The 26,988-nt window shown below is 34.9% G+C and overlaps 1 protein-coding gene across 2 annotated transcripts in view; it reads left to right on the top strand.

Annotated features, from left to right (window-relative positions):
- Positions 1-24,577, top strand: part of LOC139765927 (kynurenine/alpha-aminoadipate aminotransferase, mitochondrial-like) — a 28,911-nt gene extending 4,334 nt beyond the window's left edge. For both annotated transcript variants that reach the window (XM_071693893.1, XM_071693894.1), the window contains exons 2-11: positions 16,375-16,502; positions 17,537-17,705; positions 18,413-18,602; positions 19,136-19,243; positions 19,877-20,020; positions 20,440-20,619; positions 23,083-23,209; positions 23,840-23,889; positions 24,081-24,239; positions 24,339-24,577. In XM_071693893.1, coding sequence (XP_071549994.1) covers positions 16,442-16,502; positions 17,537-17,705; positions 18,413-18,602; positions 19,136-19,243; positions 19,877-20,020; positions 20,440-20,619; positions 23,083-23,209; positions 23,840-23,889; positions 24,081-24,239; positions 24,339-24,398 — 1,248 coding nt within the window. In that variant the 5' untranslated portion in view covers positions 16,375-16,441 and the 3' untranslated portion in view covers positions 24,399-24,577. The remainder of the gene's footprint in view (positions 1-16,374; positions 16,503-17,536; positions 17,706-18,412; positions 18,603-19,135; positions 19,244-19,876; positions 20,021-20,439; positions 20,620-23,082; positions 23,210-23,839; positions 23,890-24,080; positions 24,240-24,338) is intronic.
- Positions 24,578-26,988: the final 2,411 nt, after the last annotated feature.

The following is a 26,988-nucleotide window of genomic DNA, read 5'->3' as shown; positions in this document are numbered from 1 at the left end:
ACTTGAAAATCTGAGCAAAATATTACCCAAGGCTAGCCTAGGATTTTTCTTGATTTTTTTGAAAAAATAGATTTTCCTGAAAATTTCAGCATAGATCCTTGTACGTGTGTTGAATGACAATCTTTGGTTATAACCTTAAGATTCGTGTAATTAGTCGAGTAATTAGCATATTAATATAATTAATTATAATTAATATTAAATATGTGGTTAAGCGCTCAATTTTACGAAATGCAGTCTTTTGACTCGATATCCTTAATCACCATATAGAATACCACATATACCCTGAGTTTCATTAAAATCTGAAGAACTTGAAAATCTGAGCAAAATATTACCCAAGGCTATAGCCTAGGATTTTTCTTGATTTTTTTGAAAAAATAGATTTTCCTGAAAATTTCAGCATAGATCCTTGTACGTGTGTTGAATGACAATCTTTGGTTATAACCTTAAGATTCGTGTAATTAGTCGAGTAATTAGCATATTAATATAATTAATTATAATTAATATTAAATATGTGGTTAAGCGCTCAATTTTACGAAATGCAGTCTTTTGACTCGATATCCTTAATCACCATATAGAATACCACATATACCCTGAGTTTCATTAAAATCTGAAGAACTTGAAAATCTGAGCAAAATATTACCCAAGGCTATAGCCTAGGATTTTTCTTGATTTTTTTGAAAAAATAGATTTTCCTGAAAATTTCAGCATAGATCCTTGTACGTGTGTTGAATGACAATCTTTGGTTATAACCTTAAGATTCGTGTAATTAGTCGAGTAATTAGCATATTAATATAATTAATTATAATTAATATTAAATATGTGGTTAAGCGCTCAATTTTACGAAATGCAGTCTTTTGACTCGATATCCTTAATCACCATATAGAATACCACATATACCCTGAGTTTCATTAAAATCTGAAGAACTTGAAAATCTGAGCAAAATATTACCCAAGGCTATAGCCTAGGATTTTTCTTGATTTTTTTGAAAAAATAGATTTTCCTGAAAATTTCAGCATAGATCCTTGTACGTGTGTTGAATGACAATCTTTGGTTATAACCTTAAGATTCGTGTAATTAGTCGAGTAATTAGCATATTAATATAATTAATTATAATTAATATTAAATATGTGGTTAAGCGCTCAATTTTACGAAATGCAGTCTTTTGACTCGATATCCTTAATCACCATATAGAATACCACATATACCCTGAGTTTCATTAAAATCTGAAGAACTTGAAAATCTGAGCAAAATATTACCCAAGGCTATAGCCTAGGATTTTTCTTGATTTTTTTGAAAAAATAGATTTTCCTGAAAATTTCAGCATAGATCCTTGTACGTGTGTTGAATGACAATCTTTGGTTATAACCTTAAGATTCGTGTAATTAGTCGAGTAATTAGCATATTAATATAATTAATTATAATTAATATTAAATATGTGGTTAAGCGCTCAATTTTACGAAATGCAGTCTTTTGACTCGATATCCTTAATCACCATATAGAATACCACATATACCCTGAGTTTCATTAAAATCTGAAGAACTTGAAAATCTGAGCAAAATATTACCCAAGGCTATAGCCTAGGATTTTTCTTGATTTTTTTGAAAAAATAGATTTTCCTGAAAATTTCAGCATAGATCCTTGTACGTGTGTTGAATGACAATCTTTGGTTATAACCTTAAGATTCGTGTAATTAGTCGAGTAATTAGCATATTAATATAATTAATTATAATTAATATTAAATATGTGGTTAAGCGCTCAATTTTACGAAATGCAGTCTTTTGACTCGATATCCTTAATCACCATATAGAATACCACATATACCCTGAGTTTCATTAAAATCTGAAGAACTTGAAAATCTGAGCAAAATATTACCCAAGGCTATAGCCTAGGATTTTTCTTGATTTTTTTGAAAAAATAGATTTTCCTGAAAATTTCAGCATAGATCCTTGTACGTGTGTTGAATGACAATCTTTGGTTATAACCTTAAGATTCGTGTAATTAGTCGAGTAATTAGCATATTAATATAATTAATTATAATTAATATTAAATATGTGGTTAAGCGCTCAATTTTACGAAATGCAGTCTTTTGACTCGATATCCTTAATCACCATATAGAATACCACATATACCCTGAGTTTCATTAAAATCTGAAGAACTTGAAAATCTGAGCAAAATATTACCCAAGGCTATAGCCTAGGATTTTTCTTGATTTTTTTGAAAAAATAGATTTTCCTGAAAATTTCAGCATAGATCCTTGTACGTGTGTTGAATGACAATCTTTGGTTATAACCTTAAGATTCGTGTAATTAGTCGAGTAATTAGCATATTAATATAATTAATTATAATTAATATTAAATATGTGGTTAAGCGCTCAATTTTACGAAATGCAGTCTTTTGACTCGATATCCTTAATCACCATATAGAATACCACATATACCCTGAGTTTCATTAAAATCTGAAGAACTTGAAAATCTGAGCAAAATATTACCCAAGGCTATAGCCTAGGATTTTTCTTGATTTTTTTGAAAAAATAGATTTTCCTGAAAATTTCAGCATAGATCCTTGTACGTGTGTTGAATGACAATCTTTGGTTATAACCTTAAGATTCGTGTAATTAGTCGAGTAATTAGCATATTAATATAATTAATTATAATTAATATTAAATATGTGGTTAAGCGCTCAATTTTACGAAATGCAGTCTTTTGACTCGATATCCTTAATCACCATATAGAATACCACATATACCCTGAGTTTCATTAAAATCTGAAGAACTTGAAAATCTGAGCAAAATATTACCCAAGGCTATAGCCTAGGATTTTTCTTGATTTTTTTGAAAAAATAGATTTTCCTGAAAATTTCAGCATAGATCCTTGTACGTGTGTTGAATGACAATCTTTGGTTATAACCTTAAGATTCGTGTAATTAGTCGAGTAATTAGCATATTAATATAATTAATTATAATTAATATTAAATATGTGGTTAAGCGCTCAATTTTACGAAATGCAGTCTTTTGACTCGATATCCTTAATCACCATATAGAATACCACATATACCCTGAGTTTCATTAAAATCTGAAGAACTTGAAAATCTGAGCAAAATATTACCCAAGGCTATAGCCTAGGATTTTTCTTGATTTTTTTGAAAAAATAGATTTTCCTGAAAATTTCAGCATAGATCCTTGTACGTGTGTTGAATGACAATCTTTGGTTATAACCTTAAGATTCGTGTAATTAGTCGAGTAATTAGCATATTAATATAATTAATTATAATTAATATTAAATATGTGGTTAAGCGCTCAATTTTACGAAATGCAGTCTTTTGACTCGATATCCTTAATCACCATATAGAATACCACATATACCCTGAGTTTCATTAAAATCTGAAGAACTTGAAAATCTGAGCAAAATATTACCCAAGGCTATAGCCTAGGATTTTTCTTGATTTTTTTGAAAAAATAGATTTTCCTGAAAATTTCAGCATAGATCCTTGTACGTGTGTTGAATGACAATCTTTGGTTATAACCTTAAGATTCGTGTAATTAGTCGAGTAATTAGCATATTAATATAATTAATTATAATTAATATTAAATATGTGGTTAAGCGCTCAATTTTACGAAATGCAGTCTTTTGACTCGATATCCTTAATCACCATATAGAATACCACATATACCCTGAGTTTCATTAAAATCTGAAGAACTTGAAAATCTGAGCAAAATATTACCCAAGGCTATAGCCTAGGATTTTTCTTGATTTTTTTGAAAAAATAGATTTTCCTGAAAATTTCAGCATAGATCCTTGTACGTGTGTTGAATGACAATCTTTGGTTATAACCTTAAGATTCGTGTAATTAGTCGAGTAATTAGCATATTAATATAATTAATTATAATTAATATTAAATATGTGGTTAAGCGCTCAATTTTACGAAATGCAGTCTTTTGACTCGATATCCTTAATCACCATATAGAATACCACATATACCCTGAGTTTCATTAAAATCTGAAGAACTTGAAAATCTGAGCAAAATATTACCCAAGGCTATAGCCTAGGATTTTTCTTGATTTTTTTGAAAAAATAGATTTTCCTGAAAATTTCAGCATAGATCCTTGTACGTGTGTTGAATGACAATCTTTGGTTATAACCTTAAGATTCGTGTAATTAGTCGAGTAATTAGCATATTAATATAATTAATTATAATTAATATTAAATATGTGGTTAAGCGCTCAATTTTACGAAATGCAGTCTTTTGACTCGATATCCTTAATCACCATATAGAATACCACATATACCCTGAGTTTCATTAAAATCTGAAGAACTTGAAAATCTGAGCAAAATATTACCCAAGGCTATAGCCTAGGATTTTTCTTGATTTTTTTGAAAAAATAGATTTTCCTGAAAATTTCAGCATAGATCCTTGTACGTGTGTTGAATGACAATCTTTGGTTATAACCTTAAGATTCGTGTAATTAGTCGAGTAATTAGCATATTAATATAATTAATTATAATTAATATTAAATATGTGGTTAAGCGCTCAATTTTACGAAATGCAGTCTTTTGACTCGATATCCTTAATCACCATATAGAATACCACATATACCCTGAGTTTCATTAAAATCTGAAGAACTTGAAAATCTGAGCAAAATATTACCCAAGGCTATAGCCTAGGATTTTTCTTGATTTTTTTGAAAAAATAGATTTTCCTGAAAATTTCAGCATAGATCCTTGTACGTGTGTTGAATGACAATCTTTGGTTATAACCTTAAGATTCGTGTAATTAGTCGAGTAATTAGCATATTAATATAATTAATTATAATTAATATTAAATATGTGGTTAAGCGCTCAATTTTACGAAATGCAGTCTTTTGACTCGATATCCTTAATCACCATATAGAATACCACATATACCCTGAGTTTCATTAAAATCTGAAGAACTTGAAAATCTGAGCAAAATATTACCCAAGGCTATAGCCTAGGATTTTTCTTGATTTTTTTGAAAAAATAGATTTTCCTGAAAATTTCAGCATAGATCCTTGTACGTGTGTTGAATGACAATCTTTGGTTATAACCTTAAGATTCGTGTAATTAGTCGAGTAATTAGCATATTAATATAATTAATTATAATTAATATTAAATATGTGGTTAAGCGCTCAATTTTACGAAATGCAGTCTTTTGACTCGATATCCTTAATCACCATATAGAATACCACATATACCCTGAGTTTCATTAAAATCTGAAGAACTTGAAAATCTGAGCAAAATATTACCCAAGGCTATAGCCTAGGATTTTTCTTGATTTTTTTGAAAAAATAGATTTTCCTGAAAATTTCAGCATAGATCCTTGTACGTGTGTTGAATGACAATCTTTGGTTATAACCTTAAGATTCGTGTAATTAGTCGAGTAATTAGCATATTAATATAATTAATTATAATTAATATTAAATATGTGGTTAAGCGCTCAATTTTACGAAATGCAGTCTTTTGACTCGATATCCTTAATCACCATATAGAATACCACATATACCCTGAGTTTCATTAAAATCTGAAGAACTTGAAAATCTGAGCAAAATATTACCCAAGGCTATAGCCTAGGATTTTTCTTGATTTTTTTGAAAAAATAGATTTTCCTGAAAATTTCAGCATAGATCCTTGTACGTGTGTTGAATGACAATCTTTGGTTATAACCTTAAGATTCGTGTAATTAGTCGAGTAATTAGCATATTAATATAATTAATTATAATTAATATTAAATATGTGGTTAAGCGCTCAATTTTACGAAATGCAGTCTTTTGACTCGATATCCTTAATCACCATATAGAATACCACATATACCCTGAGTTTCATTAAAATCTGAAGAACTTGAAAATCTGAGCAAAATATTACCCAAGGCTATAGCCTAGGATTTTTCTTGATTTTTTTGAAAAAATAGATTTTCCTGAAAATTTCAGCATAGATCCTTGTACGTGTGTTGAATGACAATCTTTGGTTATAACCTTAAGATTCGTGTAATTAGTCGAGTAATTAGCATATTAATATAATTAATTATAATTAATATTAAATATGTGGTTAAGCGCTCAATTTTACGAAATGCAGTCTTTTGACTCGATATCCTTAATCACCATATAGAATACCACATATACCCTGAGTTTCATTAAAATCTGAAGAACTTGAAAATCTGAGCAAAATATTACCCAAGGCTATAGCCTAGGATTTTTCTTGATTTTTTTGAAAAAATAGATTTTCCTGAAAATTTCAGCATAGATCCTTGTACGTGTGTTGAATGACAATCTTTGGTTATAACCTTAAGATTCGTGTAATTAGTCGAGTAATTAGCATATTAATATAATTAATTATAATTAATATTAAATATGTGGTTAAGCGCTCAATTTTACGAAATGCAGTCTTTTGACTCGATATCCTTAATCACCATATAGAATACCACATATACCCTGAGTTTCATTAAAATCTGAAGAACTTGAAAATCTGAGCAAAATATTACCCAAGGCTATAGCCTAGGATTTTTCTTGATTTTTTTGAAAAAATAGATTTTCCTGAAAATTTCAGCATAGATCCTTGTACGTGTGTTGAATGACAATCTTTGGTTATAACCTTAAGATTCGTGTAATTAGTCGAGTAATTAGCATATTAATATAATTAATTATAATTAATATTAAATATGTGGTTAAGCGCTCAATTTTACGAAATGCAGTCTTTTGACTCGATATCCTTAATCACCATATAGAATACCACATATACCCTGAGTTTCATTAAAATCTGAAGAACTTGAAAATCTGAGCAAAATATTACCCAAGGCTATAGCCTAGGATTTTTCTTGATTTTTTTGAAAAAATAGATTTTCCTGAAAATTTCAGCATAGATCCTTGTACGTGTGTTGAATGACAATCTTTGGTTATAACCTTAAGATTCGTGTAATTAGTCGAGTAATTAGCATATTAATATAATTAATTATAATTAATATTAAATATGTGGTTAAGCGCTCAATTTTACGAAATGCAGTCTTTTGACTCGATATCCTTAATCACCATATAGAATACCACATATACCCTGAGTTTCATTAAAATCTGAAGAACTTGAAAATCTGAGCAAAATATTACCCAAGGCTATAGCCTAGGATTTTTCTTGATTTTTTTGAAAAAATAGATTTTCCTGAAAATTTCAGCATAGATCCTTGTACGTGTGTTGAATGACAATCTTTGGTTATAACCTTAAGATTCGTGTAATTAGTCGAGTAATTAGCATATTAATATAATTAATTATAATTAATATTAAATATGTGGTTAAGCGCTCAATTTTACGAAATGCAGTCTTTTGACTCGATATCCTTAATCACCATATAGAATACCACATATACCCTGAGTTTCATTAAAATCTGAAGAACTTGAAAATCTGAGCAAAATATTACCCAAGGCTATAGCCTAGGATTTTTCTTGATTTTTTTGAAAAAATAGATTTTCCTGAAAATTTCAGCATAGATCCTTGTACGTGTGTTGAATGACAATCTTTGGTTATAACCTTAAGATTCGTGTAATTAGTCGAGTAATTAGCATATTAATATAATTAATTATAATTAATATTAAATATGTGGTTAAGCGCTCAATTTTACGAAATGCAGTCTTTTGACTCGATATCCTTAATCACCATATAGAATACCACATATACCCTGAGTTTCATTAAAATCTGAAGAACTTGAAAATCTGAGCAAAATATTACCCAAGGCTATAGCCTAGGATTTTTCTTGATTTTTTTGAAAAAATAGATTTTCCTGAAAATTTCAGCATAGATCCTTGTACGTGTGTTGAATGACAATCTTTGGTTATAACCTTAAGATTCGTGTAATTAGTCGAGTAATTAGCATATTAATATAATTAATTATAATTAATATTAAATATGTGGTTAAGCGCTCAATTTTACGAAATGCAGTCTTTTGACTCGATATCCTTAATCACCATATAGAATACCACATATACCCTGAGTTTCATTAAAATCTGAAGAACTTGAAAATCTGAGCAAAATATTACCCAAGGCTATAGCCTAGGATTTTTCTTGATTTTTTTGAAAAAATAGATTTTCCTGAAAATTTCAGCATAGATCCTTGTACGTGTGTTGAATGACAATCTTTGGTTATAACCTTAAGATTCGTGTAATTAGTCGAGTAATTAGCATATTAATATAATTAATTATAATTAATATTAAATATGTGGTTAAGCGCTCAATTTTACGAAATGCAGTCTTTTGACTCGATATCCTTAATCACCATATAGAATACCACATATACCCTGAGTTTCATTAAAATCTGAAGAACTTGAAAATCTGAGCAAAATATTACCCAAGGCTATAGCCTAGGATTTTTCTTGATTTTTTTGAAAAAATAGATTTTCCTGAAAATTTCAGCATAGATCCTTGTACGTGTGTTGAATGACAATCTTTGGTTATAACCTTAAGATTCGTGTAATTAGTCGAGTAATTAGCATATTAATATAATTAATTATAATTAATATTAAATATGTGGTTAAGCGCTCAATTTTACGAAATGCAGTCTTTTGACTCGATATCCTTAATCACCATATAGAATACCACATATACCCTGAGTTTCATTAAAATCTGAAGAACTTGAAAATCTGAGCAAAATATTACCCAAGGCTATAGCCTAGGATTTTTCTTGATTTTTTTGAAAAAATAGATTTTCCTGAAAATTTCAGCATAGATCCTTGTACGTGTGTTGAATGACAATCTTTGGTTATAACCTTAAGATTCGTGTAATTAGTCGAGTAATTAGCATATTAATATAATTAATTATAATTAATATTAAATATGTGGTTAAGCGCTCAATTTTACGAAATGCAGTCTTTTGACTCGATATCCTTAATCACCATATAGAATACCACATATACCCTGAGTTTCATTAAAATCTGAAGAACTTGAAAATCTGAGCAAAATATTACCCAAGGCTATAGCCTAGGATTTTTCTTGATTTTTTTGAAAAAATAGATTTTCCTGAAAATTTCAGCATAGATCCTTGTACGTGTGTTGAATGACAATCTTTGGTTATAACCTTAAGATTCGTGTAATTAGTCGAGTAATTAGCATATTAATATAATTAATTATAATTAATATTAAATATGTGGTTAAGCGCTCAATTTTACGAAATGCAGTCTTTTGACTCGATATCCTTAATCACCATATAGAATACCACATATACCCTGAGTTTCATTAAAATCTGAAGAACTTGAAAATCTGAGCAAAATATTACCCAAGGCTATAGCCTAGGATTTTTCTTGATTTTTTTGAAAAAATAGATTTTCCTGAAAATTTCAGCATAGATCCTTGTACGTGTGTTGAATGACAATCTTTGGTTATAACCTTAAGATTCGTGTAATTAGTCGAGTAATTAGCATATTAATATAATTAATTATAATTAATATTAAATATGTGGTTAAGCGCTCAATTTTACGAAATGCAGTCTTTTGACTCGATATCCTTAATCACCATATAGAATACCACATATACCCTGAGTTTCATTAAAATCTGAAGAACTTGAAAATCTGAGCAAAATATTACCCAAGGCTATAGCCTAGGATTTTTCTTGATTTTTTTGAAAAAATAGATTTTCCTGAAAATTTCAGCATAGATCCTTGTACGTGTGTTGAATGACAATCTTTGGTTATAACCTTAAGATTCGTGTAATTAGTCGAGTAATTAGCATATTAATATAATTAATTATAATTAATATTAAATATGTGGTTAAGCGCTCAATTTTACGAAATGCAGTCTTTTGACTCGATATCCTTAATCACCATATAGAATACCACATATACCCTGAGTTTCATTAAAATCTGAAGAACTTGAAAATCTGAGCAAAATATTACCCAAGGCTATAGCCTAGGATTTTTCTTGATTTTTTTGAAAAAATAGATTTTCCTGAAAATTTCAGCATAGATCCTTGTACGTGTGTTGAATGACAATCTTTGGTTATAACCTTAAGATTCGTGTAATTAGTCGAGTAATTAGCATATTAATATAATTAATTATAATTAATATTAAATATGTGGTTAAGCGCTCAATTTTACGAAATGCAGTCTTTTGACTCGATATCCTTAATCACCATATAGAATACCACATATACCCTGAGTTTCATTAAAATCTGAAGAACTTGAAAATCTGAGCAAAATATTACCCAAGGCTATAGCCTAGGATTTTTCTTGATTTTTTTGAAAAAATAGATTTTCCTGAAAATTTCAGCATAGATCCTTGTACGTGTGTTGAATGACAATCTTTGGTTATAACCTTAAGATTCGTGTAATTAGTCGAGTAATTAGCATATTAATATAATTAATTATAATTAATATTAAATATGTGGTTAAGCGCTCAATTTTACGAAATGCAGTCTTTTGACTCGATATCCTTAATCACCATATAGAATACCACATATACCCTGAGTTTCATTAAAATCTGAAGAACTTGAAAATCTGAGCAAAATATTACCCAAGGCTATAGCCTAGGATTTTTCTTGATTTTTTTGAAAAAATAGATTTTCCTGAAAATTTCAGCATAGATCCTTGTACGTGTGTTGAATGACAATCTTTGGTTATAACCTTAAGATTCGTGTAATTAGTCGAGTAATTAGCATATTAATATAATTAATTATAATTAATATTAAATATGTGGTTAAGCGCTCAATTTTACGAAATGCAGTCTTTTGACTCGATATCCTTAATCACCATATAGAATACCACATATACCCTGAGTTTCATTAAAATCTGAAGAACTTGAAAATCTGAGCAAAATATTACCCAAGGCTATAGCCTAGGATTTTTCTTGATTTTTTTGAAAAAATAGATTTTCCTGAAAATTTCAGCATAGATCCTTGTACGTGTGTTGAATGACAATCTTTGGTTATAACCTTAAGATTCGTGTAATTAGTCGAGTAATTAGCATATTAATATAATTAATTATAATTAATATTAAATATGTGGTTAAGCGCTCAATTTTACGAAATGCAGTCTTTTGACTCGATATCCTTAATCACCATATAGAATACCACATATACCCTGAGTTTCATTAAAATCTGAAGAACTTGAAAATCTGAGCAAAATATTACCCAAGGCTATAGCCTAGGATTTTTCTTGATTTTTTTGAAAAAATAGATTTTCCTGAAAATTTCAGCATAGATCCTTGTACGTGTGTTGAATGACAATCTTTGGTTATAACCTTAAGATTCGTGTAATTAGTCGAGTAATTAGCATATTAATATAATTAATTATAATTAATATTAAATATGTGGTTAAGCGCTCAATTTTACGAAATGCAGTCTTTTGACTCGATATCCTTAATCACCATATAGAATACCACATATACCCTGAGTTTCATTAAAATCTGAAGAACTTGAAAATCTGAGCAAAATATTACCCAAGGCTATAGCCTAGGATTTTTCTTGATTTTTTTGAAAAAATAGATTTTCCTGAAAATTTCAGCATAGATCCTTGTACGTGTGTTGAATGACAATCTTTGGTTATAACCTTAAGATTCGTGTAATTAGTCGAGTAATTAGCATATTAATATAATTAATTATAATTAATATTAAATATGTGGTTAAGCGCTCAATTTTACGAAATGCAGTCTTTTGACTCGATATCCTTAATCACCATATAGAATACCACATATACCCTGAGTTTCATTAAAATCTGAAGAACTTGAAAATCTGAGCAAAATATTACCCAAGGCTATAGCCTAGGATTTTTCTTGATTTTTTTGAAAAAATAGATTTTCCTGAAAATTTCAGCATAGATCCTTGTACGTGTGTTGAATGACAATCTTTGGTTATAACCTTAAGATTCGTGTAATTAGTCGAGTAATTAGCATATTAATATAATTAATTATAATTAATATTAAATATGTGGTTAAGCGCTCAATTTTACGAAATGCAGTCTTTTGACTCGATATCCTTAATCACCATATAGAATACCACATATACCCTGAGTTTCATTAAAATCTGAAGAACTTGAAAATCTGAGCAAAATATTACCCAAGGCTATAGCCTAGGATTTTTCTTGATTTTTTTGAAAAAATAGATTTTCCTGAAAATTTCAGCATAGATCCTTGTACGTGTGTTGAATGACAATCTTTGGTTATAACCTTAAGATTCGTGTAATTAGTCGAGTAATTAGCATATTAATATAATTAATTATAATTAATATTAAATATGTGGTTAAGCGCTCAATTTTACGAAATGCAGTCTTTTGACTCGATATCCTTAATCACCATATAGAATACCACATATACCCTGAGTTTCATTAAAATCTGAAGAACTTGAAAATCTGAGCAAAATATTACCCAAGGCTATAGCCTAGGATTTTTCTTGATTTTTTTGAAAAAATAGATTTTCCTGAAAATTTCAGCATAGATCCTTGTACGTGTGTTGAATGACAATCTTTGGTTATAACCTTAAGATTCGTGTAATTAGTCGAGTAATTAGCATATTAATATAATTAATTATAATTAATATTAAATATGTGGTTAAGCGCTCAATTTTACGAAATGCAGTCTTTTGACTCGATATCCTTAATCACCATATAGAATACCACATATACCCTGAGTTTCATTAAAATCTGAAGAACTTGAAAATCTGAGCAAAATATTACCCAAGGCTATAGCCTAGGATTTTTCTTGATTTTTTTGAAAAAATAGATTTTCCTGAAAATTTCAGCATAGATCCTTGTACGTGTGTTGAATGACAATCTTTGGTTATAACCTTAAGATTCGTGTAATTAGTCGAGTAATTAGCATATTAATATAATTAATTATAATTAATATTAAATATGTGGTTAAGCGCTCAATTTTACGAAATGCAGTCTTTTGACTCGATATCCTTAATCACCATATAGAATACCACATATACCCTGAGTTTCATTAAAATCTGAAGAACTTGAAAATCTGAGCAAAATATTACCCAAGGCTATAGCCTAGGATTTTTCTTGATTTTTTTGAAAAAATAGATTTTCCTGAAAATTTCAGCATAGATCCTTGTACGTGTGTTGAATGACAATCTTTGGTTATAACCTTAAGATTCGTGTAATTAGTCGAGTAATTAGCATATTAATATAATTAATTATAATTAATATTAAATATGTGGTTAAGCGCTCAATTTTACGAAATGCAGTCTTTTGACTCGATATCCTTAATCACCATATAGAATACCACATATACCCTGAGTTTCATTAAAATCTGAAGAACTTGAAAATCTGAGCAAAATATTACCCAAGCTAAGGATTTTTCTTGATTTTTTTGAAAAAATAGATTTTCCTGAAAATTTCAGCATAGATCCTTGTACGTGTGTTGAATGACAATCTTTGGTTATAACCTTAAGATTCGTGTAATTAGTCGAGTAATTAGCATATTAATATAATTAATTATAATTAATATTAAATATGTGGTTAAGCGCTCAATTTTACGAAATGCAGTCTTTTGACTCGATATCCTTAATCACCATATAGAATACCACATATACCCTGAGTTTCATTAAAATCTGAAGAACTTGAAAATCTGAGCAAAATATTACCCAAGGCTATAGCCTAGGATTTTTCTTGATTTTTTTGAAAAAATAGATTTTCCTGAAAATTTCAGCATAGATCCTTGTACGTGTGTTGAATGACAATCTTTGGTTATAACCTTAAGATTCGTGTAATTAGTCGAGTAATTAGCATATTAATATAATTAATTAATTAATATTAAATATGTGGTTAAGCGCTCAATTTTACGAAATGCAGTCTTTTGACTCGATATCCTTAATCACCATATAGAATACCACATATACCCTGAGTTTCATTAAAATCTGAAGAACTTGAAAATCTGAGCAAAATATTACCCCAGGATTTTTCTTGATTTTTTGAAAAAATAGATTTTCCTGAAAATTTCAGCATAGATCCTTGTACGTGTGTTGAATGACAATCTTTGGTTATAACCTTAAGATTCGTGTAATTAGTCGAGTAATTAGCATATTAATATAATTTATTATAATTAATATTAAATATGTGGTTAAGCGCTCAATTTTACGAAATGCAGTCTTTTGACTCGATATCCTTAATCACCATATAGAATACCACATATACCCTGAGTTTCATTAAAATCTGAAGAACTTGAAAATCTGAGCAAAATATTATATAGCCTAGGATTTTTCTTGATTTTTTTGAAAAAATAGATTTTCCTGAAAATTTCAGCATAGATCCTTGTACGTGTGTTGAATGACAATCTTTGGTTATAACCTTAAGATTCGTGTAATTAGTCGAGTTATTAGCATATTAATATAATTAATTATAATTAATATTAAATATGTGGTTAAGCGCTCAATTTTACGAAATGCAGTCTTTTGACTCGATATCCTTAATCACCATATAGAATACCACATATACCCTGAGTTTCATTAAAATCTGAAGAACTTGAAAATCTGAGCAAAATATTACAGCCTAGGATTTTTCTTGATTTTTTTGAAAAAATAGATTTTCCTGAAAATTTCAGCATAGATCCTTGTACGTGTGTTGAATGACAATCTTTGGTTATAACCTTAAGATTCGTGTAATTAGTCGAGTAATTAGCATATTAATATAATTAATTATAATTAATATTAAATATGTGGTTAAGCGCTCAATTTTACGAAATGCAGTCTTTTGACTCGATATCCTTAATCACCATATAGAATACCACATATACCCTGAGTTTCATTAAAATCTGAAGAACTTGAAAATCTGAGCAAAATATTACCCAAGGCTATAGCCTAGGATTTTTCTTGATTTTTTTGAAAAAAATAGATTTTCCTGAAAATTTCAGCATAGATCCTTGTACGTGTGTTGAATGACAATCTTTGGTTATAACCTTAAGATTCGTGTAATTAGTCGAGTAATTAGCATATTAATATAATTAATTATAATTAATATTAAATATGTGGTTAAGCGCTCAATTTTACGAAATGCAGTCTTTTGACTCGATATCCTTAATCACCATATAGAATACCACATATACCCTGAGTTTCATTAAAATCTGAAGAACCTGAAAATCTGAGCAAAATATTACCCAAGGCTAGCTAGGATTTTTCTTGATTTTTTTGAAAAAAATAGATTTTCCTGAAAATTTCAGCATAGATCCTTGTACGTGTGTTGAATGACAATCTTTGGTTATAACCTTAAGATTCGTGTAATTAGTCGAGTAATTAGCATATTAATATAATTAACTATAATTAATATTAAATATGTGGTTAAGCGCTCAATTTTACGAAATGCAGTCTTTTGACTCGATATCCTTAATCACCATATAGAATACCACATATACCCTGAGTTTCATTAAAATCTGAAGAACTTGAAAATCTGAGCAAATATTACCCAAGGCTATAGCCTAGGATTTTTCTTGATTTTTTTGAAAAAATAGATTTTCCTGAAAATTTCAGCATAGATCCTTGTACGTGTGTTGAATGACAATCTTTGGTTATAACCTTAAGATTCGTGTAATTAGTCGAGTAATTAGCATATTAATATAATTAACTATAATTAATATTAAATATGTGGTTAAGCGCTCAATTTTACGAAATGCAGTCTTTTGACTCGATATCCTTAATCACCATATAGAATACCACATATACCCTGAGTTTCATTAAAATCTGAAGAACTTGAAAATCTGAGCAAAATATTACCCAAGGCTATAGCCTAGGATTTTTCTTGATTTTTTTGAAAAAAATAGATTTTCCTGAAAATTTCAGCATAGATCCTTGTACGTGTGTTGAATGACTATCTTTGGTTATAACCTTAAGATTCGTGTAATTAGTCGAGTAATTAGCATTTTAATTTAATTAATTATTAATATTAAATATGTGGTTAAGCGCTCAATTTTACGAAATGCAGTCTTTTGACTCGATATCCTTAATCACCATATAGAATACCACATATACCCTGAGTTTCATTAAAATCTGAAGAACTTGAAAATCTGAGCAAAATATTACCCAAGGCTATAGGAAAATAGGATTTTTCTTGATTTTTTTGAAAAAATAGATTTTCCTGAAAATTTCAGCATAGATCCTTGTACGTGTGTTGAATGACAATCTTTGGTTATAACTTTAAGATTCGTGTAATTAGTCGAGTAATTATTATATTAATATGATTAATTATAATTAATATTAAACATGTGGTTAAGCGCTCAATTTTACGTAATGCAGTCTTTTGACTTGATATCCTTAATCACCAAATAGAATACCACATATACCCTGAGTTTCATTAAATTTTGAAGAACTTGAAAATCTGAGCAAAATATTACCCAAGGCTATATAGCCTAGGATTTTTCTTGATTTTTTTGAAAAAATAGATTTTCCTGAAAATTTCAGCATAGTCGGGCACTTCTCTTCACCGTAGTCTGCAGGGTACTACAGAGACAACCCCTCCCTCTTCAAGATGAACTACCTGAAGTATATGTCGGAGCTTGCGAGACGCGTCAACCGGCCACCCTACGAGAGTGAGTGACACAGTTGATTCTGCACCTGTATTACTGTCTCTTCCTGAACTCTGCCGGTGGATTCATCCTTCTGTTTACGTACCTTCCCATATTCTGATCGCTCTGTTCCCTTCTTAGTCCTGAACTCTGCCGGTGGATTCATCCTTCTGTTTACGTACCTTCCCATATTCTGATCGCTCTGTTCCCTTCTTAGTCCTGAACTCTGCCGGTGGATTCATCCTTCTGTTTACGTACCTTCCCATATTCTGATCGCTCTGTTCCCTTCTTAGTCCTGAACTTTGCCGGTGGATTCATCCTTCTGTTTACGTACCTTCCCATATTCTGATCGCTCTGTTCCCTTCTTAGTCCTGAACTTTGCCGTTGGATTCATCCTTCTGTTTACGTACCTTCCCATATTCTGATCGCTCTGTTCCCTTCTTAGTCCTGAACTTTGCCGGTGGATTCATCCTTCTATTTCCCCACCTTCCCATATTCTGATCGCTCTGTTCTCTTCTTAGTCTAGGGGTAATAAGAACGCCCGTATCTCTGATGATCGCTTGGTATAGTTAAGACTCAAGATTAGGAAGCAGTGTTCAGGGTTACTGTTGCTCGTGTCCAGCAATACTTGTTGCACCAGGGAGCAGTCACACATTTCCAGACACCTCATGTATGAAGTCTGCAAAGAACATCTTAATTTTGTATTACTTAAAAACCAGTTGGCTTTAAACTACCATATATACATTTTTTTTTTTTTTCATTTTGGTAAGGCTTCCTTTTTTACTACTTTTCAGCTCTGTTATACTCACACCTGCCCTATAGAATATACCCTTCCTTAAGGTGATATACCGTTACCCAAAGGTTTATTGTGATCATCGTCTTCTTACAGTGATATTACTTCATACGTCCACAGTTTTAGCGTCTGGAAGCCACAGCACCGTCCATCCCCTGACCACACACACACACACACACACACACACACACACACACACACACACACACACACACATGAAGACCCCCAGTAGTTCTCCTAAGGCAGTTCACGTGAACCATTTCAGAACAATTTGAGGACAAGGTGTCGGCCAACACGCTGCAAGTGAATGACGGCTTGACCGACTCGTCTGTCTTCCCCTTCCTTAAGGCTAGCTTCACCCTCCTGGACGGAAGCAGCCTCACCGTCAGCCCTCGCCTCATGACTGCCTGTCTACAATACGGGAGCTTAGACGGGTGGGTTTTCTGTCATGACACGAACCGACTAACGTTCATGGCTCCCGTGCACTCGTTCGAAACCAATGAGGTGATAAGTTTGGTTTTCCTTCTTTTTTTTTCTTTTTTGAAAAATAAAGTGAGACTAAAGATACGCAATTTTTATGCGTTGATGTAGATAGAGGAATCAGACAATGCCGTCTCCAGCAGGGGCATCTCTGGCAAATACCTCATGATTTTTAATTTTTTTTTTTCTTGTTCCCTCATATTTTACTTGATACTCAAGTTTAATCAGTAGCAGTAAATTTTAATTTGCATATCATGGTTTTGTAAACTTGCCCTTGACCCTTAGCGCTGCTGCTCCTCCTCCTCCTCCTCCTCCTCCTCAGCAGCAGCAGTAGTAGTAGTAGTAGTAGTAGTAGTAGTAGTAGTAGTAGTAGTAGTAGTAGTAGTAGCAGTTATCTTTGAGTCAGGTCCTTGTGTTTAGTGTTAGTTTCTTCCCAAGAAAGGTTAGTCTGAGATGGTTCTGAGATAGCATCATGTCACAGGTCCTGTTTTCTTTTTCCCTTGTTTTTGCTTTTTGAAACAGAAAACTATATCTGGTGTTTCAGAGTATAGAATCTGTATACTTAACACATGGAACACACACACACACACACACACACACACACACACACACACATCACTTTGTCTATTAATGATCCTGACACGCACTGTTGTGACCTTAGGTACAAGCAGCTCAAGGAACAGGTGGAGGAACTGACCAACAGGTTCCACTCACCGCCCCGCATGTCGGAAAGGGACATAGTGGTGACCTACGGGGCCCAGCAAGGCTTGTCGTTGGTTTGCAACCTGCTGCTCAACCCTGGCGACTACGTCGTGGTGGAGGACGCTTGTTATTACATGATCTTTCCAATAGTGGGTCATGGTTTTTTTGGGTTTTTTTTTAAAGGTAAAACCGGAGGGGTGGATTTCCAGTCTCCTCTCTTCCATCCCTTTTGGTCGCCTTCTACGACACGCAGGGAATACATGGGAAGTATTCTTTCTTCCCTATCGCCAGGGACAATATATATATATATATATATATATATATATATATATATATATATATATATATATATATATATATATATATATATATATATATATATATATATATATATGTGTGTGTGTGTGTGTGTGTGTGTGTGTGTGTATGTGTGTGTGTGTGTGTGTGTGTGTGTATTCCATATTGTGGCAGAGGGAAGGCAGTGTTATCATCAAAATCATAGTTAATATGAAGTCACTCGAGTTTCATTACAGTGCTGATATCTAAATAACGTGAGAACTGTACAGGCCTTTGTTTAACAACCTTTTTCACTGATCTTAGAGACATGGTCCTGTGAACAATGGAAAATACTCCTCCTCCTGCAACTGTGACACACAAGATTTTCATGAGCTTCTTCCAACAGCTGCGGAGACTTGGGGCTCGTACTCTTAGCATCCAGTGTGACAGTCAGGGGATGGAGCCCAACCTCCTCCGCAAGGCTCTTGCCACAGTTACGGATGGCGTGGTCAAGGTGAGTTTGGCTGCCACACTGGCCATGGTGAGGACGTGCTGGGTACGTGGCTGGAGTGAGTAGTTTTTGGACCCCCTACAGGACGGAAAGGTTCCCTGAAGGAATGCGAAGGTGCATGTGACCAAGATGAATGATCTCCAGATGTGGCCAATATCTTTTTCGTTTGCTTAGATTGCAGGCTATTTACTATGTCCGAGGTGAGGGTGGTAAAATGTAGTCGGCAATTTACTCAGTTCGAGTTGTCTTGACGTTGCAGAAGTAATGGGCTTAAAAGGGGGGTGGGGTAGTCTGGCTTAAGTGAAGAAATGTTTGGCCCCTGATAAAGGTGAGCCTCGAGAAGTCCCATTGGCTTGCGGTGTGTGTGTGTGTGTGTGTGTGTGTGTCAAGATGAGGGTCTCTTGAAGGTTAGGCCATAAGCGAGAGGATGCTGAATACCGGAGTGAGGTGAGGGCGACAGTGATATTACACAGGTTGCAGGGGCGTGTGGTCGAGGGTAGGAACCGACGAAGCCCAGATCAAGCTGAAGCATTCTCGGGGGCGACCTGACTCCGTGATCAGAGTTAAGCTGAAGGGGGAGTAATACCTCACCGTCTGGCTGGACACTTCATTGTGACCATCATTCACCTTTTCCAGATGATGTACCTGAACCCCTGTGGGACGAATCCAACAGGGACGTGTATGGACGAGACCAGACGTCGTGATATATACAACATCGCCTGCGAGAATGACTTCATTGTCCTCGAGGACGACCCGTACTACTTCATTCAGTTTACAGAGGTGAGTTTATGTCTGGGTCATGTATATACCTTCTGCGTCTTCTCAGATGCTCCTGCATCTCCATGACTGAAGGAACACCATCGTAGGGACGTCTGGTCCGACGCCTTTAACTTTTACACTAATACAATATGTTTTCTTCAGTCTTTAACCTGTGTGAAAGGCGTCCTTACATCATCACCCTCCTGCAGGTGGTGCGTCCCTCCCTACGTGTATACATGATATCACCCTGACCTCTGATGCAGTAGTACCAACTGGTAATGATCACTAACCATTCCTTGACTTTATTACTCGGGAGAAGGTTCCTCCCTCCAATACAAATATTATATATAACTGTCTGAAGCTTCCCCTTCCAAAGCGAAGGCTTGGCTTGCGGCCAAATTGCTTGACACATTGTCGTCTGAATCGTCAAACTCTTGCAGAAAACCCCTCCCAGTTTCTTGAGTCTGGACACAGAGGGCCGGGTGCTGCGAGTGGACTCGTTCTCCAAGATTCTATCTGCAGGGCTGCGTGTAGGGTACGTCACTGCACCCAAACCCCTCGCAGAGAGGTTGATAATGAGCGTCTCAGACTCCGTCCTTCAGTGCACAGCGCTCCCACAGGTAGGCGAAAGATCGTTGTAGTAAAGCAATGGTGTGGCCGTCTGTGTGTGTGTGTGTATACATATATATATATATATATATATATATATATATATATATATATATATATATATATATATATATATATATATATATATATATATACATATATATATATATATATATATCCCTGGGGATAGGGGAGAAAGAATACTTCCCACGTATTCCCTGCGTATCGCAGAAGGCGACTAAAAGGGGAGGGAGCGGGGGGCTGGAAATCCTCCCCTCTCGTTTTTTTTTTTTTTTTTTTTTTTTTTTTTTTTTTTTTTCCAAAAGAAGGAACAGAGAATTGGGCCAGGTGAGGGTATTCCCTCAAGGCCCAGTCCTCTGTTCTTAACGCTACCACGCTAATGCGGGAAATGGCGAATAGTTTGAAAAAAAAAAATATATATATATATATATATATATATATATATATATATATATATATATATATATATATATATATATATATATATATATATATATATATACGCGGTTAGAACATATTCATCCAAAACGGCAGAATGGATGGGCCTTAGACGTGGTGGAAATTTTGGGTCATGGCTAAAAAGCACTAGTATGAACGCTTTTCTAGTGCAGTATTTTCACGAAAAAGAAAAAAAAAAATCGAAAAGAAATGCTGTATATGTAATTAAGAGCGTGTTTGAGTGGACCACTTTCAGCACGGACCACCATGGTCGAGACCAGACAGGTTACCAAGGTCAGTGCGACCACTGGGGAGAGGAGGTTTATGCACGGGATGGCGGTCTTCAGGGGAAGGGGGTGTCATGTAGGAGTCACTAGGGGGTCTGGGAAGGAGAGGTCCTTGCAGAGGGGGCGGGGATGTCTTGGGTGGGAAAGGAGGTGGGTGGGGAGATCGAGGGAAGGGGAGGCCATGCCATGGGGTGGCCTGTGAGATATATAATGAAGGGAGTGTTTGTGTGGTCACGTCCGGCCGCTAAGATAACATAGAAAATGATCGAAGCTTCACAGCCCAAAAAAGATTGAAGCTTCGAAGCAAGGTTCGAGGCGGGCCGAAGAATCTACTATATATTAATTGTATGACCCCCCCAGGACCTCCTTTATGGGGTTCCTTGCATCTCTTCCTTAAGGCTGCACCCCGAGCAGAAGCAGGGACACGTTGTAGCAAAGAAGGGAATGACAGGACAAAGAATGAGGAGGTTTGGGCTACCTGATAAGAAGACTGCCTTCAGTTTTAGGAGATAGTGAACATGATGGGTTGAACAAAGGAGGGAAAGAGATGCACAGTGGTGTTGACACTGTAAAATCCTCCAAAGGGCTTTAACGATCCGGAACAAACATGCGATGATAAACAGCGAAGGTAAACAACCAGGAGGGTAAGTGAGAGAGAAAAATTCATCCTCCGCGGAGATGATGAATAATTTCAGGTGTAGAGAGACAGACTTTGTAATACTAGAATTCCATGGGAGACAGGGAATCGTAAAGGAGCGTAACTTTCTTGAGTGTGTATAGGAAAATTTTCCACTCGTAGTAGCACAGATATTCAGAGGACCCCGTGTGATGAATCACCTTTGTAAAACAAGTGATCATATCATGCCCAAGTCTGACTAATGGGGCAGAGAAGGTAAATAAGGCAGAGACGAAATGCGATCCAATTAGGTTAATACGGCCGCGGAAGCTTCACAGAGCCACCAACAGTTTTCTATGGTTAACCGTAAATTGGGATGTTCACCGGGTCTGATCGAAAGCATAGATGAAAACATTAGCTTCAAGAAAAGGATGTAAAAAGTAGTCAGGAAGTTAGCAACTTTCGAACAAGCTGCACAATAAGCAAGAAAGAAGAAAAATGGAGTGAAACCATACCACACGAAAGCTGTTTGTGCGAGCATATATATATATATATATATATATATATATATATATATATATATATATATATATATATATATATATTATGGTATATCCATAAGCTTATATATTCATGATATATCCTCTTATGTATCGCTATATTAGCTAAATATGCATTGGTTCGTTCTATTATATGTTGCACCTAATAAGCTGCACAACACACACACACACACACACACACACACACACAGAGGAATCGGTGAACTGATAAGCTAGCGGGAGAGGCAGCGGGTGGCATGGTTACCTTCTTAAAGCCCAGGGTCGACACCCCTCCGCCCAGGGCAGCACCGAGGAAGTCCTCTGTATCATGTGCATCAGTAGTTTTATAACTACACCCTGTTTGGCGAGAACAATACTCCGTTTCACTCTGTTAAGGACCATTAATATAACGTGTGTTCAGTTCTTCCTCCCCCCCACACACACACACACACACACACACACACACACACACAGAAAAAAAGCCAGCAGCAGAGGAGGAGGTAGCTAAGAAAATAGGATATTTCTTCTTTTCTCTCACGAGTTTTACTTAACTCGCCTTCCACTACTCCACAGGTGCTGCTCAGTGAACTGCTGTGCACGTGGGGGCACGAAGGGTTCATGCAGCATGTGAAGAAGGTCTGCCAGCTGTACCGCGCCCGTCGAGACGCCACGCTGAATGCAGCAGACAGACACCTGACAGGTGGGTCCCAACCCTTCACCAAACGTAGTAGAAACAAAAATCGTGCGTAAAGCGCACGTGGAAGACCCTCCCTCCCCACCTATATTTCTAGATTTGGGGGGGGGGGGAGTTTATTAGTAGTGAGTCATGTAAAAAAAAAACTCCCCCCCCTCCCCACACTTGTTTCTCCCGTACACTCAGTCCCCACTTCAGTACATTTTGAAACAGGAGGAAGTTTTGATATGATCATCTGGTTGTTAGTCGTGTGTTGGCATGCGTTGCTCTACTTGTTTACCAGTGACCCCACCACCAGGATGGGAAACCTACCATATCCCTGCTCCTGCTAGAAGGGCAGACTCGAAGCAGCCCCAGAGAAGGGGGTTTAGGGATTGTGTAACTGCGAGGGTTTAGGGATTGTGTAACTGCGAGGGTTTAGGGATTGTGTAACTGCGAGTGTTTAGGGATTGTGTAACTGCGAGGGTTTAGGGATTGTGTAACTGCGAGGGTTTAGGGATTGTGTAACTGCGAGTGTTTAGGGATTGTGTAACTGCGAGGGTTTAGGGATTGTGTAACTGCTCAAGAGAAGATTCGCATATACCTGTCTCAGTCTGGGTGAATATATGTCTAACCTTTCCTTACCATCCACTGCAGGACTGTGCGAATGGACGATACCAGCAGGTGGCATGTTCCTCTGGATCAAGGTAGGCTGATATTACGGTTCTTGACATGATTTAGGTTTGGCTGGAATACAGTGGGAATGGTTATATGAAGACTAGTTTAGTCTACATCAAGGCCGGACCCCTAATGAGAAGAGTGAGTTATTAGCTCAGGTGCCTCGAAATCAGATGGGTTCTCGCCCGTGGGTTTGAACTCGTCCCTATATGTACCGCAGGTGCTGGGAGTGACGGATACCTGGATACTAGTGATGGAAAGAGGGCTGAAGAGGGACGTGCATTTCACGCCTGGGTGTGTGTTTAAGGCAAAGGAGCAGCAGCCTTGCCCGTACATCAGAGTGTCCTACTCGTCTGCGACAGTGGAGCACATAGACAAGGTTAGCAGTGGTTTACGTTACCCTGTACTTAACTGTAAGGTGTGGAGTATATTTGTAAAACTTTGTGTATATGAAGATAATGAGAGATTATTCTTACAGGCTCTCGAAATTCTCGCTGAGATTATTGTGGAAGAAAAACAAGAGTCCAAGACTCCCTAGTGGGGGAGAAAAACCCTTTTATAGCATTGAGACTTAGGGTGTTGCATGTACCTGCCGCTCGCTCCCACATGGATGTAAGGCTTGTCACTGGCTTCCGTGACGTCAGATGTACCTCACCTGACAACGCAGCAGTCAACAAGGTACTGGAAGGAAGTGAAATAAAGCTTGACATACCTGTAGCGTTATAATGATTTACTCCTCATTTTGTCAGGTGCAACACGTTTCACGTGTAAATCTAAAGTGTTGTGAGTGTGGATACATTATTTATACTCGCACTCGCATATACTTAGTTTCCCTAGACACCTCCTGTCTTTCTTTTTGTCATTCTCTCTCTCTCTCTCTCTCTCTCTCTCTCTCTCTCTCTCTCTCTCTCTCTCTCTCTCTCTCTCTCTCTCTCTCTCTCTCTCTCTCTCTTTTTCTCTCTCTGGTTCCAGATCATGCCATACGAATCTCGTTTGATTTTATGAATTATTCACCATCCACGATAAGGAAAAAAAAAAAAAAAGCAATGAATGTTATTTTCCTGAACTTCTAAAAAGCTTCCTGTAACGTATCATCATAGAGTAGTGGTGTATTATAATGCCTTCTTAACCACTGTTATCTCCCGGACCATGAGGCGATAACGTGCTATCATCATCATTGATTACCCCGTGTCGTCTGCCTTGACAAAGCAAGAAATGATTATCGCAGCATTTTTTGACATTAGGAATAACAGACATGGTAACTCGAGAGGCTGGGGCTCAAGTTCACCCTGGCTACTGTCTTCATCACAGAAAGTGAAGGGATGCATGTCGTTGGTGAAGTGATGCATACCATGTTCATTCCACCTTATGACTTTCCTATACAAATTCCCTTCAGGCATGATTATCCTGCAAGGGTTCTCTTTTTTCTTGTTTTTCCCTTCGGCATTTTGCCAGAGGGAGTGTGTGATGGTGAGGAGAAAGAGCTTTTTCCTTGCTATTCTTTTCTTTTACTGCTTTTAAGGGGGACTTCCTTTTTTTTTTTTTTTTTAATTATTAAGGCCAGACCACCTCGCTTGAACTTAGGGAGGGTCTGTGTATTTATGTATGTAGCACACACAAACACACACTCTCTCTCTCTCTCTCTCTCTCTCTCTCTCTCTCTCTCTCTCTCTCTCTCTCTCTCTCTCTCTCTCTCTCTCTAATCAAGAACAGTTCCATAAACGATTGCCAGCGTCGTACGTAACGTAGAAGGCGAATATGAGGGGCGGGAGTGTGAAGCATCTTGAAGAATTATCAGTCACAAATCATATAATGACAATGAAAAGACTTTCCCGCCAATCTTTACTGGTGAAGGTCGTCTTTGATTCGACAGTAGAGTTCAGCAACATTAGGTATTACTTGGTCTGTGTGATGTGAACACACGGTAGACAGATATATGAACTGCTCCTAGTTCATGCATCTGTCTTCCTCGTCTCCTGCAGCTGGTATATTTTATATACAACTTCATATATCTGTCTTCCTCATCCCCTGCAGCTGGTGTATTTCATATACAACGGTATGAAACGCTTGTGTTCAACACGTCTTGAAAACTTGCATCAACTACTCGGCTCATGAATCTATCTTCCCCAAAGTAAATGTGACTTCCTTTTCAAGAATGTCAGCCAGGACACGTATTGCTATCTTTTCAGTCGAAAGAATGAAACCACTTCCCCATCACTCAGGAGTAAAGTAGGTCAAAGATACTACCATGAGCATCTGTAATGTAACATTAAGGAGTTATGTTCAGGTGGGGACCGCTATACTGGAACCTGGGGCATCCTAGTCATTGTTGGTCTACGTAGAAACTGTTGCATACGTGAGGATTTTGAGTCTACAAGTGTCGTAGAGTTTGCAAATGATGTAGAAGTTACAAGTGTTGTGGAACCTGCATGTGATGAGCCTACAAGTGTTGTAGAACTTGCAAGTGATGTATAATCCACAAAGGATGTAGAGCCCACAGGCGTTGTACTGCCTACAAGTGTCGCACAGTCCACAAGTGTTGCAAAACTTATGATTATTGTAGAGCCTGCAAGAGTTGTAGACCCTACAGGCGTTGTAGGAATTAACGGAAATTACAGTCTATAAATTTGTAAATGGAGCTGTGGTGCTGATCCGTTGTAAAAGAGCAGGTAGTGGCTGCACTTGCTGGGGTTGTTTTTTTTGGGGGGGTTTAAGAAGTGAAAGATGCTTTAGAAATGTGTGTGTGTGGAGAGAGAGAGAGAGAGAGAGAGAGAGAGAGAGAGAGAGAGAGAGAGAGAGAGAGAGAGAGAGAGAGAGAGAGAGAATGACAAGAAAGGGAAAGGGTGAGATGAATATAGGCAACTGACTGACTTCATGTGAGTATGAATAAGTACGACATTTACACTCAGCCGGTCGCACCAACACTTGACAAGATGAGGATTAAATCATTATAACTACAGGTATGTCGATCTTTATTTCCCTTCCTTCCAGTACTCTGTCGACCGCTGCGTTGTCAGGTAAGGTGCATTTGATGACACAGAGGCCACGTATACAGTCCTTGTATCCATGTGGGAGCAGTGCGAGTAACACCCTAATGCTAATGCTAATAAGAAGGTTTTTCTCGCCCT

The sequence above is a fragment of the Panulirus ornatus genome, chromosome 56 (assembly GCF_036320965.1).
Source record: "Panulirus ornatus isolate Po-2019 chromosome 56, ASM3632096v1, whole genome shotgun sequence".
NCBI lineage: Eukaryota > Metazoa > Arthropoda > Malacostraca > Decapoda > Palinuridae > Panulirus > Panulirus ornatus.
The sequence above is the reverse complement of the archived record's forward strand: the minus strand, read 5'-3'. Positions and strand labels throughout refer to the sequence as shown.